We start from the raw sequence: 17,982 nt of genomic DNA, 5'->3' as shown, positions 1-17,982 counted from the left end.
AGAGAAGCCACAAAGAAGCTGTAAAATTAAGCCACAGCTCCCATTCCTTGCAAGATCACAAAATACTACATTAGCATTGCCTTTTAAAAATCTGTCTTATAAATATTTAGGTTATGTTATTTTCCCTGTTCTAAAAATAAGGAAAATGTATTTTATTTTTACACATCAGTAAATTATGAAACCCAGTTTCAAACCAGGTCCCTTTGCTTGTAAAGCCGGCATGCTCAGCCCCCTTACCTCCCCAACCCCCCACCAGCTGCCCAACCCTGTTGCTTCATAGAGCCAGCGCTTAGAAAGGACCACCGGACGTCGTGGTTCCAGTGGGGAGAGGAGGAGGAAGCAGGGAGCGGGGCGGTTGGGGGGGACCCACCGCGGCTTCTGCCACCGCCGCCACCACCATCTCTGTGCTCGTGGCGTGGGAAAGGAGGTGTGAATCCCGGGCGCGAGCCGGCGGCGGCGCCGCTGCGGGAAGGTCGGCGGTGGGAAGGCGATGGCGGATATAGATAAACTCAACATCGACAGCATCATCCAACGGCTGCTGGAAGTGAGAGGGTCCAAGCCTGGTAAAAATGTCCAGCTACAGGAGAATGAAATCAGAGGACTGTGCTTAAAGTCCCGAGAGATCTTTCTCAGTCAGCCTATCCTGCTAGAACTTGAAGCACCACTCAAGATATGTGGTGATATCCATGGGCAATACTATGATTTGCTTCGACTTTTTGAGTATGGTGGTTTCCCGCCAGAAAGCAATTACCTGTTTCCTGGGGACTATGTGGACAGGGGAAAACAATCACTGGAGACTGTCTGCCTCTTGTTGGCTTACAAAATCAAATATCCCGAGAATTTTTTTCTTCTCAGAGGAAACCACGAATGTGCCAGCATCAATAGAATATATGGATTTTATGATGAATGTAAAAGAAGATATAACATTAAACTATGGAAAACTTTCACAGACTGCTTTAACTGTTTACCGATAGCAGCCATCGTGGATGAGAAAATATTCTGCTGTCATGGAGGTTTATCACCAGATCTTCAATCTATGGAGCAGATTCGGCGAATTATGCGACCAACTGATGTACCAGATCAAGGTCTTCTTTGTGATCTTTTGTGGTCTGACCCCGATAAAGATGTCTTAGGCTGGGGTGAAAATGACAGAGGAGTGTCCTTCACATTTGGTGCAGAAGTGGTTGCAAAATTTCTCCATAAGCATGATTTGGATCTTATATGTAGAGCCCATCAGGTGGTTGAAGATGGATATGAATTTTTTGCAAAGAGGCAGTTGGTCACTCTGTTTTCTGCGCCCAATTATTGTGGAGAGTTTGACAATGCAGGTGCCATGATGAGTATGGACGAAACACTAATGTGTTCTTTTCAGATTTTAAAGCCTGCAGAGAAAAAGAAGCCAAATGCCACGAGACCCGTCACACCTCCAAGGGGTATGATCACAAAGCAAGCAAAGAAATAGATGTCATTTTGATACTGCCTAGTTGGGACTTGTAACATATAGTACATAACCTTCATTTTTAAAACTGTAATGTGTGTTGGTCAGCTTGCTCAAATAGTGTTTGTGGGGCTCCCCCTTCCATTTTTGACTTAATGAATGGTATTTGCTGGTTATAACAGCAAATGACAGATTCTCCACTCCCAAGGAAAAATGTTTTGTTTAGTTCCCTGTTCCTTTTACAAACAACATTAATGATGGTGTTAAAGCTGTACACTCAGGACAGTGTCCCCTGTCTAAGGGGTGAGTGTACAACTGATCTTTTTTTAATTCAGTAGAGCCCATGAATAATGTAAATGCTCATTTTCTTTAGGATATAAAGAGAGCCCTAGGGTGCTCAATCTGTACATGTTATTGTCATAAAATGCATACTGTTGGATACAAAAAAAAAAAAAAAAAGAAAGGACCACCGGACTCCCCCATCCCATAATCCCCAGGTCCACCTTGCAGAAGGGTTGCAAACTTGAAAATCTGGTTAAAAATGCAGTAAAGAAATGGCATGCTATACACGATAGGCTTAAATCTCCAGGGCAGGGAATTATTTAGTTGCCTTCTCCAGGGAACATGTTCAAATTTATTTCATTAATCTGCAGTAAGCAACTCGTATTTTCACAAAGCTCATTTCCATTCATTCAGCTGTATTGAAGCCAGTTTCCGTGGTTGGCTTCTTCATTGTTCAGGAGAGATTTCATCAACTAATTGAAAAGAACACAGCTCTGTCTTCAGCAGAGCTAAATACATACAACAATTTCACCACCAATGCCAGACACATTATCAGTGTCCTGATCTTTGGCCTTTGATACTTTGAAGAGATGTCCCAGGGGAAATCTTTCGCTGGAATGTTAATCTGTTGCTTCTCTGACCTTCTACACATGTACCACATTATTATTACAAGCCACATGCTTCTCTTTTCACGCTGTCATTTTGACAATAGAACCATCGGGCAATTCATCTTTAGACTAGATAGCTGGAACAAAGTGCATACCAGTAAGTGAAATCAGATTGGCTAATGGTATTGTTTAAATGCAATAACATTTCTCTTCTGAAATCCACCCAGATTTCAGATGATATGTCATGCCTGTGGGACACTCGGTAACAGTGAGCTACTGGTGATTCATCAAAGGGTTTCAGTGAGGGGATTTCTTCTTCACTTTTTTCTGAACATGCTTTGGAAGCATAAATTAGTCCCCGAATTGGATTGGTGCGGATTTATCACTCCAGTTTCCTGTCTTTACCTTCTTGCTTCTTTCATCTGGCAGATGTTTGTTTCATCTTCAGACTTACTGAAAGCGGTACAGAGATCTGAGAGCATTTAGCAAGACTGAAAAGCCATTTCTTTTAAGACTTTGCTCAAATGTCAAATGTCAGCCCCTCTGAGAGGTCTTCTTTTGACCACCCCACATAAAATAAACCTCACTCCTATTAGTATCTATCCTCTTTATCCTGCTTTATTTTTCCTTGTAGTACCTCTCATCAACTGTCACATGATATATTTATTCGTGGGTAGGCCATTTCCTGCCATGAGAACGCAGGTTCCACAACTGCAGAAATGGGGTTGATTTGTTCTCTGCTGGGGCTGGGACATTGCCTGGCTCACAGCAGGAGCTCAGAAAGATGTGTATTTGTTGAGTAACTGAGAATCTTCCACCCTGGAACATACAGACAGGATGATGCCATAGAGACACATGGACTGCACATCTCACTGATAACCACTAGGCATTTCTCTGTTACAACCATATAATGAAAGCAGAGAAAAGAATATTAGATACAAATTACTGCTCCTCTCTAGTTCAACCTTATCAATGAAAGCATTTGAAAAATAAACTGTAAAAAAAAAAAAAAGCTCTAGTCTGTTTTATGGATCCTTTTGCTATGCTGACCATCATTTTCAAACATACAGGAAGTTAACAAAAGGTTCATTTAAAAATATCATTTGTCTTAGATGCCAGGAAGGCCTGAAGCTGTTATGAATGGAGCTTTTATCTATATACTTAAGCCAGATAATCATAATAACTGGAGCTTTCTAAGGCTGGAGGGCAGTGTATATGTGTGTGTGTGTTTATGTGAAAGCACACACACATCTTCAAGGCCCTCTCTCTGATTACCAGAAGAAGGCCTCTGAAATGGCATTATGTATTGCTTTTGTTCATCTGCAAACAACTCCATGAAAGCCAACACTGTAAGCCACATTTACCCAGACCCATGGGTGATCCTCTGTCTGCCAGGTGCCTTAGGACCCTGAAAGAGTTCATTCTGCTTGCAAAATTAACAAACTCCAAAGTAATAGTTTTTGCAAAACTGGTAGAGAATGCTTCAGGATGTAGTTAAATGGGAAGGGAATAACTGATTCATCTTTTCTGGCTCCTCCATAGAGCATAGTTATTTTCTTTCCCTACTGAGAAAATGACCAGTCTTCCTTTGTGAATGTGATAACTACTGCATTGGCATGATAACAATTAAAGAGAGTTGCTATAGAAATCTACAGTGCTGTCCTACATGGCGGATAGAATAGACCAGTTAAGGAGTCATGAAAAGGCGTGGCTTATGATCATCTGATTATAATATTTAAAATAATTGCCATCTTTTTATGTTTAGGAAGTCTACTCTTCATCTCCTTTCCCCAGAATACTCCCAACACTCCCCTCAAAATATTTGCTGACCTTTCTAGTCAAGATGAATATCAAAACCTCAGTCTCACTGACTGGAGGCAGGTACAAATGAAGAGGAAGGAAGAGAGTATCAGGAGAGGGAGGAAGATGTGAATTGCTTTTAAAATGTAATGTTCTGAAATTAAATGCTAGTGGGAGAAAGAGGATGTGGAAACACTATTCTCTGACGATCCAAGCAGCCTTGAACAGTCCTTTAAGTTGATGACAAGGTGTTCTGGATGGCAGTGGAAGGGAAGCAGATCACGAGACTGATGCAAATGGTATGAGGCCAGGAAGAAAAGGTAGAGGCTGAGGAGTGCAAGAATTCCAGGCCCTTCTTTCACACCTGGGGGGGACTCTCACACACTTCGATTTTATCACAGTAGAGCCACGTGGTTCACAGGGTCTTCTCTGAATGTCAAATTAACAACAGGGCTGCGGTTTTCAAAGAACCTCAGGGGGAGAAAGAATTGAATCCACAGAAGACCAGAACCTCAGCCACGGGAACTTTTTAAGTGGGAGCTTGTTGTGTCCTTTCAAATCTAGCTACAGTATGTACTTTGCAGGGTTATTGCTTTAATCTTTATTGCTAACTCCCTCTAAAGAAACTTGTAGAAGTGTAATGACAAATCCCAGAACTGCTTAAACCTGCATAGAAAGCTTCTAATTTTTGACTCATCTCAGTAGAGTCTGAACTGTTCAGATCAACTTTTCATTCAAGGGAGTTAGAAATGAGAAGAGGTTGTGAACTGAACTGAAATTCATCAACTTTAGCTTCCCTGTATACTTTTAGTTTACATGTGAACTTTTGTTTTACACTCAGCAAATCACATGAGATGAAAAAATTTTCCAGGGGGAAATGAAGCAGCCTCTAAAATTTGGAGTTTTTATAGAAGCATTTGAAAGTGAAAGTCGCTCAGTCATGTCCGGCTCTTTGTGACCCCACGGACTATACAGTCCATGGAATTCTCCAGGCCAGGATACTGGAGTGGGTAGCCATTCCTTTCTCCAGGGGATCTTCCCAACCCAGGGATCGAACCCAGGTCTCCCACATTGCAGGCAGATTCTTTACCAGCTGAGCCACAAGGGAAGCCCAAGAATACTGGAGTGGGTAGCCTATCCCTTGTCCAACGGATCTTCCAGACCCAGGAATTGAACCGGGGTCTCCTGCATTGCAGGTGGATTTTTTACCATCTTAGCTGTCAGGGTAGCCATCTGAGGAGGCTGCAAAGACAGAAGTGAGATCAAAGTGTAATAAAAAATATAAAATGCTCAGAATTATCTGTTCTGTGTATGTCAATTGAATACATGCTATGTGTCACACATAGTTCTAGACTCTAATCACAGCTGTGCTGACTGGACACTTGGAGATTATCTGGACACCTGTTTACCCTGTATAGGTTGCTAAGGCCCCCATCCAAGCCAGGTCTGATCCCCTAACATGGTGTCTGGATCTTACACCGTATTCATTTCCCATACTGCTGAAACTCATTACACAAGTCAGTGGCTTATAATACAAGTTTTTCTTACAGTTCTAGAGGTCAGAGGTATGAAATGAGTTTTATGGAACTAAAGTCAGTGTCCCTTCTTGAGAGTCTAAAGAAGAATCTGTTCCTTCTCTTTTTCCAGCTTCTGTTCTAGAGGCTGCTCATGTCCCTTGGCCTGTGGCTTGTGGCTGCATCACTCTGACCTCTGAATGTGTTATACCATCTTTTTCTGTGATCCTAACCCTCCTGCTGCCTCCTTACATGAACCCTTATAATTACACTGCACCCACCCAGATAATAAAAGCTGTGTGCTTAGTCATTCAGTTGTGTCCAACTCTTTGCAACCCCATGGAGTGCAGCCCACCAGGCTCCTCTGTCCATGGGGATTCTCCAGGCAAGAATACCAGAGTGGGTCGCTGTGCTTTCCTCCAGGGGATCTTCCCAACCCAGGAATCAAACCCAGGTGTCCCACATTGCAGGCAGATTCTTTCCCACCTGAGCCTCCAGGGAAGCCCAATATAAGGTAATTTCCCCATTGGAACTTTCTTAACTTAATCATATGTGCAGAATATTTTTTGTATGGATAGTTATGTAGTTACAAGTTCCAGGGATTAGGATATAGAGATTTTTGGAGAGTCATTATTCTGCTTATGACAGGGACTGAACACCGTGATTTTACTCTTGCATTTCTTGTTTGATATTCAGCCTCATCAATCTCTTGATTTTACTGCTGTTTGCTTTTGGAACACTTCAAAGCAGCCCTCAACTCTCCCAATTGTAATTACTTCTTTGTGGAAACCACTCTGTGCAAGGTCACCTAGATTCTCCCCACGGTGATATTAACCCAATACACGTCAGGGCTTATCTTTCTCAGGGTCTGTTAAGTGTGATATATTGATAACCATTCTTGTCTTCTTATAAAGAGTAAAACAGCAGCTCTCCTTATTTACTGTTTACTATACTCCAGGCACTAAGCTAAACTCTATAAACATTATTTCATTTGTTCTTTTCAATAATCCTATGAATTAAGCAGTATTTCCCACACATTATAAGTGATAAACAAAGGCAACCTCAGGTACCAGCTGGCACTTTCTAATCTCTGTATCCTGCTTCCACTTTTCTTCCAAGTGGCGAATCTACACCACTGACTGGCTCCTGAATGTCCTTGTGGTTGTCCCAACATTCCTCTCTAATCCTTGAAATTCTTCCAACCCAAGTCTTACCAACCAGAAATCTGGCAGCCACCCCAGATGTCTCCTTTTTTCCCATATCCAAGAGCCTCCAAGCTCTACTGTTTCCACCTCCTAAACATCCCTTGAATCTGCCTCCTTATCTCCATCTTCATGGTTCTCACCTTAGTTGTGACTCATCTTGACGCCCACTCTCTTGTGTCAGTTACTGAAGAGGCTTCCAGCTGACTGCTCTGATTTGGTTGTTACCCATTCACTCTATTCCCATTTTGTGAATTTACCCTATACCTTGTTTCCAGAATAAACTAGGGGAAAATGTCATTTTTGTCCTGTCATTTCCAGATGTAAAATTCTCTAATGGCTCTCCTTTACCTTTAGGTCTTGTTTTCTCACATCTCTGTGTCTCTGACCAGCCTCTCCCCTCTGCTTCACAGGCCCTCCTTATTCTTCCCTCCTCTTCTCCCAATAAAATAGCACCAGATTAATAAACCTGGGTATAAGCAAATGAACATTTGGATAATTTTTCATCTTTAATGCAGAGTAGAAATTAAAATAATTTCACAATTTTTAATAATTGGTGAAATAATAAAAATAATGGAGTAGGTTTGACAAGACATGCAAATATTTATATTGTTTAAGGGTATGTGACTTAGTTTTTCTCTTTCTAAATATCTTTTGGTTAATATATAACAAGAGTCTGGAAATGCATATTTAACCTAATATTTCCATTTCTAAGGATATAAATCATTACATTCAAGAATACTACAGTGTTATTCATTAGGAAAAACTTAAGAGTCCTGTCCAACATTAGTGATTTAAAAATTGATATGTAGCATTTTTGAATAATATTATATACTTATTAGAAATCATGTTTTTTAAAAAAGAGCATAATAAAGTATTCATAATAAAATATTAAATAGAAAAAGCATAACTTTTTACCCCATAAATAATATTTACATTTACACATAGAAAAGAAACTAGGAAATGAGCTAAATAAACCAAATAATATTTTATAAAAATTATTTCTGATTGTAGGATTTGTGATGGCTTAAATTATTTTTTTATACTTTAAATTTCTTTTACAGGGTTTAGGGATGGGGCATTGATGACTTGACAGAGCACAAAGGATTTGCGTTGCTCAGTGGTAAAGAATCACCTGCTGATGCAGGAGACATGGGTTTGATCCTGGGTTGGAAAGATCCCCTGAAGGAGGAAATGGCAACCCACTCCAGTATTCTTGCCTGAGAAATCCCGTGGACAGAGGAGCCTGGTGGGTATAGTCAATGGGGTTGCCAAGAATCAGACACAACTGACCAGCTGAGTACACATGCAAAAATACTCTTTTAGTTCAGTTCAGTCGCTCAGTCATGTCCGACTCTTTGCGACCCCATGGACTACAGCATGCCAAACTTCCCTGTCCATCACCAACTCCCAGAGCTTGCTCAAACTCATGTCCATCGAGTCGACAATGCTATCCAACCATTTTATCCTCTGCTGTCCCTTCTCTTCCTGACTTCAATCTTTCCCAGCATCAGGGTCTTTTCCAGTAAGTCAGTTCTTCGCATCAGGTGGCCAAAGTATTGGAGTTTCAGCATCAGCATCAGTCCTTCCAATGAATATTCACAACTGATTTCCCTTAGGATGGACTGGTTTGATCTTGCAGTCCAAGAGACTCTCAAATCTTCTCCAACACCACAGTTCAAAAGCATCAGTTCTTAGGTGCTCAGCTTTCTTTATGGTCCAACTCTCACATCCATACATGACTACTGGAAAAACCATAGCTTTGACTAGATGGACCTTTGTCTGTAAAGTAACATCTGCTTTTTAATATGCTATCTAGGTTTGTCATAGCTTTTCTTCCAAGGAGCAAGCGTCTTTTAATTTCATGGCTGCAGTCACCATCTACAGTGATTTTGGAATGCAAGAAAATAACGTCTGTCACTGTTTCCATTATTTCCCCATCTATTTGTCATGAAGTGATGGGACCAGATGCCATGATCTTTGTTTTTTTATATGTTGAGTTTTAAGCCAGCTTTTTCACTCTCCTCTTTCACTTTCATCAAGAGGCTCTTCAGTTCCTCTTTGTTTTCTGCCGTAAGGGTGGTATCATCAGAATATCTGAGGTTATTGAAATTTCTCCCAGCATCTTGATTCCAGCTTGTGCTTCATCCAGTCTGGCATTTTGAGTGATATACTGAGTTAAATAAGCAGGGTGACAATATACAGCCTTGACATACTCCTTTCCCAACTTGGAACCAGTCTGTTGTTCCATGTCCGGTTGTAACTGTTGCTTCTTGACCTGCATACAGATTTCTCAGGAGGGAGGTAAGGTGGTCTGGTATTCCCATCTCTTGAAGAATTTTCCACAGTTGGTTGTGATCCATACAAGCTTTAGTGTAGTCAATGAAACAGAAGTAGATGTTTTTCTTAAATTCTCTTGCTTTTTCTATGATCCAACCAATGTTGACAATTTGATCTCTGGTTCCTCTGCCTTTTTTACATCAAGTTTGAACATCTGCAAGTTTGTGGAGGATACATGTCATTATACATTTGTCCAAACCCATAGAATATACAACAAGAGTGAACCCTAACATAAACTATGGACTTTGGCGTGATTATGATGTGACGATGTGTCAGTATAGATTCATCAGTTGCAACAAATATACCACTAGAGGGAATGTTGATAACAGGGAGGCTATGCATGTGTGGGAGCAGAGGATATATGGGAAATTTCTGTACCTTACTCTCAATTTCTCTGTGATCCTAAAACTTCTCTAAACAATTAATCTTAGAAAAAAAATGTTGTTTTTTTTTTTACTTTTCAGCCTGTGAGTGTAACCTCTAGAGAAAGATTATCTGGATTCAAGTTCATATCTCAGGACTGTTTCCTTCTGTACAACTGCAGGCACATGATTGTACACAACCTCCCTAAAACTCCAATTTACTCACCTGTAAAAAACAGAATATAGGGTAGAAATTATAATTTTTAACTTCTATGTAATAAAGCCTGAGCACTCATTCAGTGAAAGCTATGGTTTAAGTTATTAAATACACAACTACTATCACCAAGTTACAAAATTTTTTAAAACTTTTATTTTGTATTGAGGTATAGCCAATTAACAATGTTGTGATAGTTTCAGGTGAACAGCAAAGGGACTCAGCCATAGTTATACATGTATCCATTCTCTCCCAAACTCCTCTCCCATCCAGGCTGCCACATCACATTGAACAGAGTTCCCTGTGCTATACCACAGGCCCTTGTTGGTGATCCATTTTAAATACAGTCGTGTGTACAAATACTTTTATTTGTTATAATTAGAAAAAGTTAAAATAGATAATAAAATGCATAAGCTTACAATCAGGGGAGAAAGTCAATTTGTTGACTCTTATTCAGGACTGAAATTAAGTCTGAAGAAGGTAAGACAGATAAGACAACTACACAGCAATATCCCAGTGATGTGGAGATTATATTTCTGAAGAAAATGAAGTTTTGTCTTCTCTCTAAGGAGCAAAACAGTTAAAGCAAATGAGCTCCCATGTTCAGAAATATGGACTTCAAAATAGAGAGTAGATGGCACTCCCTGGGGATGCAAAGAGCAAGTGTCCCTAGGCAGGCCAGCATGAATAAAGCATGTCTCAGCACAGCTCTTCACAAGTCTAGTAGTAATGAGCTGTGTTTGTTATCTGTTGCTGCTTAATGAATTTCTCTAAGACCTGGAAGACTAAAACAATACACATTTATTATCTCACAGTGTCTCTGGGTCAGGAATTCAAGCATACTTATCTGGGTTCTCTAATAAGGCTGTAGTCATCTCAAAGCGTGATTGGGAAGGACATGCTCCTAGCTAACTCATGGTTGCCGGCATGATTCATTTCACTGTGAGTTACTGGACAGAACCTTAGTCCCTTATAAGCTCTTAGCCAGAGCTTTCCTTGGATCTTTGCCTCATGGGCATCTTCACTGAGCGTTTCACAACATGCTTCATCAGAGTGAGAAAGTGAGAGGGTGAGCAAGAAAGAGAGTTTTAGCAAGATGAAAACTTGTGTTTTTGTAATCTGTTCACAGAAGTGGCATCCATTACATTTGCTATATTCTGCTCATGAGAAGCAAGTCACTAGATCCAGACCACAAGTCAAAAGGAGGATATATATGAGGGCAGGAATATAAGAGGGTGTGCGTGTTGGTGGGGGTGGTGGTCAGTGGAAGCCATGCCTGAAGATACCTACCTCAAGAGCCCCAGTTAATAGTCACAGCCACTATCTCCATTTGTTGAATACTGCAGTGTTGACAAGCTAAGTATTTAGGTTGATGTCAATTTTTATCTTTCTGATTTTGCCAACATAAAATGACAGGTTAAACTGAAAAATGACTTAGGATAAGTGCTTATGAACTGTTCACTTACTACTAAAAAAGAGCACTGTATTAAAGCCTCAGAAAAGTAATAGATAAAGCTAATTTTTGTATGTGAGAAGTTTTGGCCAGGTGGTACCCAGAGGTTCTCAGAAGAAATTAAGGATGATTAAGATACAGACAAGGGTTCTCACAGCTATACCAAAAAACAAAAAAACAAATGAACACTAACTCCCAAAGATTGAAAATTCAGTACTATAAAAACTTATGGTGTCAGTGGAGATTCTGGGTACTGCAAGGGGTTTTAGTCTTCCAGTCATTCCATGCAAACCCTCGTACTCTTCCTAAAGATAGAGCCATGTTATGGGTATTGTATACCTGGAGAGATAGGTCTGATCTCTAGCTTTACCACTCAGAGGCTGTGAGACCACTTGGGAAGTATTTAGCCTCTATGAGTTTTGGTGAGTCCACCTGGAAGGATCCCGAAGGGCACAGTGAAAAGCATGGTACATATCACTTGATCAGAAAATGACAGATACAGATTAGTGTAGAATTTGAGGGCATGGGTTTGTTACCGAGTCACTCTTCTCATGACAGGCCAATGAGAGACAAGGTATTGGGACAAGCAATAACGACTTTATTCAGAAAGCCAGCAGACCAAGAAGACAGGCTAAGAATCATCTTACCTGAATTAGAATTCAGGCTTCTCTTATACTAAAGGCGGGGGGTGGTGGTGGGGCTGTGGCTGATTGTTATAGACTTGTTGGTGCCAACCAGACCCCAGAGGGGATGTGATGATCCTTTGTTTTTGCAACCGTCTTTGTAGGTCTGGTCATGAGGTTCCTTTATACCTCTAACAAGACAAATGTTATTCTCTGTTCTGCAACTTTTTAATCTCCATATGAGTGAAAAGTGTTACACCCTTTAAAGATCAAGCCTGGGAGACAGAGCCTCATGGAAGGGCTATTATGTAGAAAGGGCTATTATGTCTGGCTATAGGCAGCCGCCAGCATGACTAAGCACAGGCAGCAGGGCACAAAGGTCAGAGCTAAGGGAACAGATCCAATATGGAGTCAGGTTTGCTCTTCTCTGTTACAGGTTTTGCTGTCAGATAAGTTGATATTCCAGGGGTCAAATTCTACTTTTCCTGTTTACTGTCTGTGAAATGTTAGGAAAAAAAGAAATGCAGTGTGTATTATTTTCCATTTTCCTGCTGTAAATGAAGACAGTATCTATTTTAGAAGGTTATTATGAGGATAAAATGAATATTGTATAAATGTATATAGCCTTTCGCCCAGTGCCTGACACATGTTAAGTACCAAAAAAGCTATGGTTAGCCTTCAAATAACTGAGTGAAACCAAATTAACTTGACGTAGGATTTTCATGATGTTTCTTAATGAATTATAAATGACAGAGAGAGAATTCATAATTGATGATGAATTGGAGGTTAGTCAGACATCAAAAGAAGTTCTGGAGTATAAGTGAGGAAATAATTCTACATGCTTAGAGAAGTTAATAGTGGAGAATTGGGGGGAAAAAACAGTCAAAAGCATGGTTCACTAAATGACTTGTTTATTTAATAACATATCTAGTAAGTGGGCCTTTGAAGGTCAATGCTACTTTTAAATGCGCCCCATTTATGGACTGCCTCCCACAACAAAGATGCTTTAAAGCTACTTAGATGCATCTTGTGTCACTCAGAGTTGACCTGAGGCATGTAGTTGCTCTGGGGAGACTGAAAAATTGGCACCTCTTGTACCATACTTAGGGTTTCCCAGTGCTCAGCGGTAAAGAATTTGCCTGGAATGCAGGAGATGCAGGTTCAAGCCCTGGGTCAAGAAGAGCCCCTGGAGGAGGGTATGGCAACCACTCCAGTATTCTTGTCAGGAGAATTCCATGAACAAGGGAGCCTGCTTGGGGTCGCAAAGAGTCAGACACAACTGAAGCAACTGAGCATGCATGCATGCATACCATATTTAAGTATTTCTACCTCCTTTTTTATTGAAGCTTGAAACAGCTGACTTTTTTAATTAACAAAAACGATGTAAAAACAGTCACTACCTTCACTGACTGCAGAAGGGTGGACTAAAACAAAACAAAATATTTCCCACATTTTTGTAGTTTTCTCAGTTTTCTTTTGAAATTTTCTGGATGAGACAGTATCTTGGATGGCACATTAAAGGATTTAACATTCAGATAATTAAGTTAAGTCACTCATTCCTGGTAAACAAAAACAGCATGTATTACTGATTTTTGAATTTAGGCTCTTGTACAATTCACAAGAGTATTCAACATAGTGAGGAGTGAAACCAATTTACATTTTGCTAATTTATTCCAGTGATGTTTCAGTTCTCCTTTTAGACTGCATCCGAGGTTCATACCCAGCTTGTCTTTCCATTAATTTGGCTCTGAATTCTACTCTAAAATCTATGGGCTGTAGAAACAGGATGAGAAAATACTCCATGTATGTGACTCTCCTAGGGAAAGCAGTTCCGAAGACAATACTTCATAGGAAATTCTTGCTATTGGATTATCAAAAAGTACTGCTGGTTAATTGACAGGAAGGCCTTGGAGAGGCAGTGACTTTTATGGTAACCACAGTGTTTTGGATTGGTTGGCAGCCCCTCCACTGATCACTGAGATTGAATACATTGATTTTGTGGTGGTCTCTTTCTCTGCCCCAAAGCTTTCCCCTAGATCAGCAGAACAGCCTTCTCAAGTAGCAGAAGAACATTCCTCATTCCTCACTTAGGCTGATCATGTTTCTTCAAACCACCCTGCATTGTGGAGGTAGGTAAGGATAAGAATGACAGGCCTGACATTAATTTCTATGATGAATGATTATCAAGGCAGAATACACTAAGTGTGGAAGGAAAATACATCAATAGATATGTTTTCCTCTTATGCTCTCCCAAATATTTAATAAAAAAAATTATAATTTATTCCCCAAGGCTAAGTCTCTATACTCTGTTCCTCTAAATTAATATGCCCCTCAGTTCCAGTTACTAGTTTATGCATGGGAGAATATTAAGTTCAAAACAGTTCATAGTAACCTGTTGCCAAGAATAGAATATTTTCTTGAAATTGGAAAGGAAAGTGGAAAGGAAATAACAAAGATAACAAAGCTATAAAACATGTCCTCTCATTCCCTGAACTATTACCAGTTTCCTCTGAGCTGAGGTTAGTCCTGAACAGTATATTGTAGCTCAGAAAGAGTCACTGTTTTTAAAAAAGGTATTACCACGGGTTATACAAAAGAGAGCAGGGGCACTGGAAAGTTAACTTATTTTATCCAATTTTACTCTAATGCATCTTAACAGTGTGTTTTTATTTCCCCCATAGTCCTATCAGACCCAGTTTTAATATTTTTTATTTTTTAAATTGTAGAGTTGATTTACAGTGTTGTGTTCATTAGTATCTCTCTAGTAATATCTTGATTTACCTTCACTCCTTCCCTAGCTCTGGTACTCTTTTATCAACTGTGACCTGTATTGGGGAAACAATTGACAGAGGTAGATCAAGCCCTCCAATTAACCTTTCGGGTCTTTTATTAAAGCTGTTTTCAGTAGCCTGAGCAGTAGTTGATCTGTCTTTGTAAAGTAAGTCCAGATCTTTTGAAAAAAAAAAAAAAAAAAAATTTTTTTTCATTCTTTTCACTTTTGCAAGGTGTTCTGAATCCAAAATATACGCATCCTCTTCTATGCGTAAGAGAAGGGAAATTGTGTACTCAGAAACTCTATTCTAAGAGACAGTCCTGCACCAGACAGAAAATCTGAGTGTAGCTTTTAGGTCATTTCAAGTGGTTTTATGATTTCTCTGCTAGTCTGAACAACCACGGCTTTTTTAGTATTAAGCAAAATTCTCTCCTTCCTGTCTTTGCTGGGTGATGCTGCTGGTCGATTTGGCGTCTCAGTATCTTTGCAGGGCAGCTTCATCCAGCTGTCCCCATCACTCACTGCTGCCAAGTCTGTGGAGCTCCCGGTCCCACCTTCCTCTCACACAGCCATCACTCCTTCTGCCCCGTCCTCCATCTCCTCCCCATCCTCCACCGGTCCAGGCTCCACTCCGGGAGCGACTCTAAGGTGCAACCCAAGCGACTCATGGCTCAGTTTTGGGTCAGATCCCCTCGTACGAGTGTCCCAGCTGATGCTTAGGGCTTCCTTGTTCTCTGGCTTTATGAGAAGATGAATCATCCTTTTGCACAACCAAGCTGACCCCAAGCCCTCTCCAGTGGACTTAGCTAAGAGAGGTGGTTTAAAGATACCTGTTTGGACATGCCTTCTGTGACCCCCCTAGGTCACAGAACATTGCTCATTTCATCCTAAATAACTTATGACTCATCTCTTATTTCTAAACTCCGTATTTTAAATGCCTCCACAGGAAGAAGGGTTTCTGTTTTACCATCATCAAATTATTGTGGGGAAATCATTGTCCTTGGAGCCAAATATTATCTGTGGCAGGCTGTTTAAAAGACAGCCATAAAAAGAGCTCCCAGCCCACTTCCCTATAAAGAGGTGGAGGCTAGCTACCTCTCCTTCAAAGTGATCAGGCCATTATTAGCTTATAATGGAATAGATGGAAGTAACACTGAGTGATTTCTGAGGTTTGATCAATAAAAGAAAATGACTCATCTGCCTTATTTGCTGGATACTAGCTGTTAACACCTTCATGTGCCACATAGCAGTTTGACAACCCTGAGGCTTTCATGTTCTTAAGAAGTCTCACAGCCTGTGCAGAAAGACTCCATATGTGCCCTGAGCATACATGAGAAGTGCCTATCCTCAGCTCTTCCAGCTGTTGCCAAAATTCAATTGGAATCATAAGAATAGCAGCCAGGCCAGCACTGCCCAGCTGAAGGTTTCTGGTATCTCTTTTATAAGAACAGTAATCCTATAGGATCAGGGCCCCACCCTATGATATCACTTGGTAGTGGGGTAAGCTGTGGTTGTAGGGGTGGATGGGTGAAAAACCCTCTACTTTCTACTCAATTTTGCTGTGAACTGAGAACTAAAAAAATAGTCTACATATTCAAAAGCAGCAGCAGCAGCAACCCTGACACCACTCCCCATTGCCTTGTTCATTCCGGTTGCTGACTTCTCAGAAGCAAGATATTATGACCAGTCTCACACGAAAACAAAAGCAACAAGCATCACTTTATGAAGATGAGGTGTTTTCCTTTCCTTTCCCTGAAAGGTAGTCTAAATGTTTTCAGCTTCTTGAAGAGACTCACATTACTCTTCCTCTAAACCAGGTTATTGAAAACACACTCCCTGATAAAGTCCCTTAACATGGAGCCCTATGTTGTAGCTGCTTTTCTATTAGAAGTACTCGTGGTGGAGGGAGGCAGGGAAGAGAATGACAGGCCCATGAACTACCAGGGTTGCTAACAGATTGCTGATTTGATCCATTCTTTTCATTTCAAAATGAGCTAAGAACCAAAGAGCTTTCCGTTATGATGACACCGTTTGCTTTCACACTAGGACTTTGAAATGGTTTTATGAAAGAGTATTCCAGTAGAACTCTTTGTCCTCAAACATATTTGTTTACTTGGGGTGGAAGTGGAAGAGAATGCCAGGAGAAAATGACTTTTTAGGTATGGAAGATTATCTATATGAGCATATAAAAATATATACCAATGTATAATTAATACATAGTTGGAAATATTTGCATGACCAGATGTATCTTTCTGGCTTCATTCTTCCTATGCCCTTCATTTAGCATTTGAGAAAAATTACACAAAAGGGAAAAAAGTCTGTTTCCTATGATTCGTGTTATGTGTTGAAATCTGTACTCTGTCTATTGGGATTGTTTACATGAAGAATTAAATCCTATCCTAGGAAACAGTCATAAATTTTTAGACCTTCTCTCCTCTGGACAAAGAAGGTTATGGGGTGGTTGGAGGGCAGAGCTGTGTTCAGACCCATGCTTACTGATGTGTTTGTGTTCTGATGTATATTATATAACTGTCCATCTGTTTGACATGGATACCAGGTTTGGACTCTGCTAAACTCTTTAGGGCATCCCCATGTGATCTTTGGGTAGCTGTGGGGATTCTTGAAAATTTCAAAAGAAATGGCTCCTTGGGCTATAATCTCCATTAGTTCTAAAAGAGAATACACAGTGGATAATCCTCAGATCTAAACTCTGTGGCTCATGTTTTGGTAACCATACTTGAAATGTGAATTAAATATCAAGCAGTGTGATGGATACAGTGTTTACCATGAACTGGGCCTTCACCGGGAACCTCAAGCCTGAGCCTTTGCTCTGTGCAGACCTTCTCTCTGAGGTCAGTGCAGAGGGTCTCCTGCAACCAGATGCTCATCTATGGGTACAGGATGGTGGAAAAGCCAGCCTGGCTCCCCAGCCCCTGTCTTCTCTTCCCTAACACTCTACACTGAGATTAACTGACCATCCTGCATCAGAATTCAGGAAACCCCTAGGAGTTGTATGATCAAGAGATGTTGAACTGGCTCCGTGTCGCTCACTAGCCCCGTCACCTTGAAACAACAGTCAGCAGTCCGTCTCAAAAGTCAATAGGACACAGCTTTTTGCAGTGGCTGCTGTGAGCGTTTTTATTCTGAAGTCCTGTTGCCAGCATTCACAACCCGTGAATGGGAATATAATGGAGATGAAAAACAGTGTAATGTGTGGTGGTTTGTATCGGAACGAGGGCAGTGAGAATAAGAAATGGCACACACTCGCCTCCGAGGGCTTGTCTGTGGGGGGCAGGCCAGCATGTTCTCTTTCAAGGGCAAAGATAAGGGGCCAGCTGTTGAGAAGAGAAAGAATGGGGAGTTGAAGAAAAGA

The 17,982-nt window shown here is 40.7% G+C and overlaps 1 protein-coding gene across 1 annotated transcript; it reads left to right on the top strand.

The window, feature by feature from the left end:
- Nucleotides 1–315: 315 nt before the first annotated feature.
- LOC122440096 (serine/threonine-protein phosphatase PP1-gamma catalytic subunit) lies at nucleotides 316–1,753 on the top strand. The gene has a single exon (XM_043465923.1). It carries the CDS (start codon nucleotides 491–493, stop codon nucleotides 1,460–1,462), a length of 972 nt encoding a protein of 323 aa, XP_043321858.1. The 5' UTR covers nucleotides 316–490; the 3' UTR covers nucleotides 1,463–1,753.
- Nucleotides 1,754–17,982: the final 16,229 nt, after the last annotated feature.

Source organism: Cervus canadensis, chromosome 4 (assembly GCF_019320065.1).
Source record: "Cervus canadensis isolate Bull #8, Minnesota chromosome 4, ASM1932006v1, whole genome shotgun sequence".
Taxonomy (NCBI): Eukaryota; Metazoa; Chordata; class Mammalia; order Artiodactyla; family Cervidae; genus Cervus; species Cervus canadensis.
Note: the sequence above shows the minus strand (reverse complement) of the source record. Positions and strands in the feature narration are given on the sequence as shown.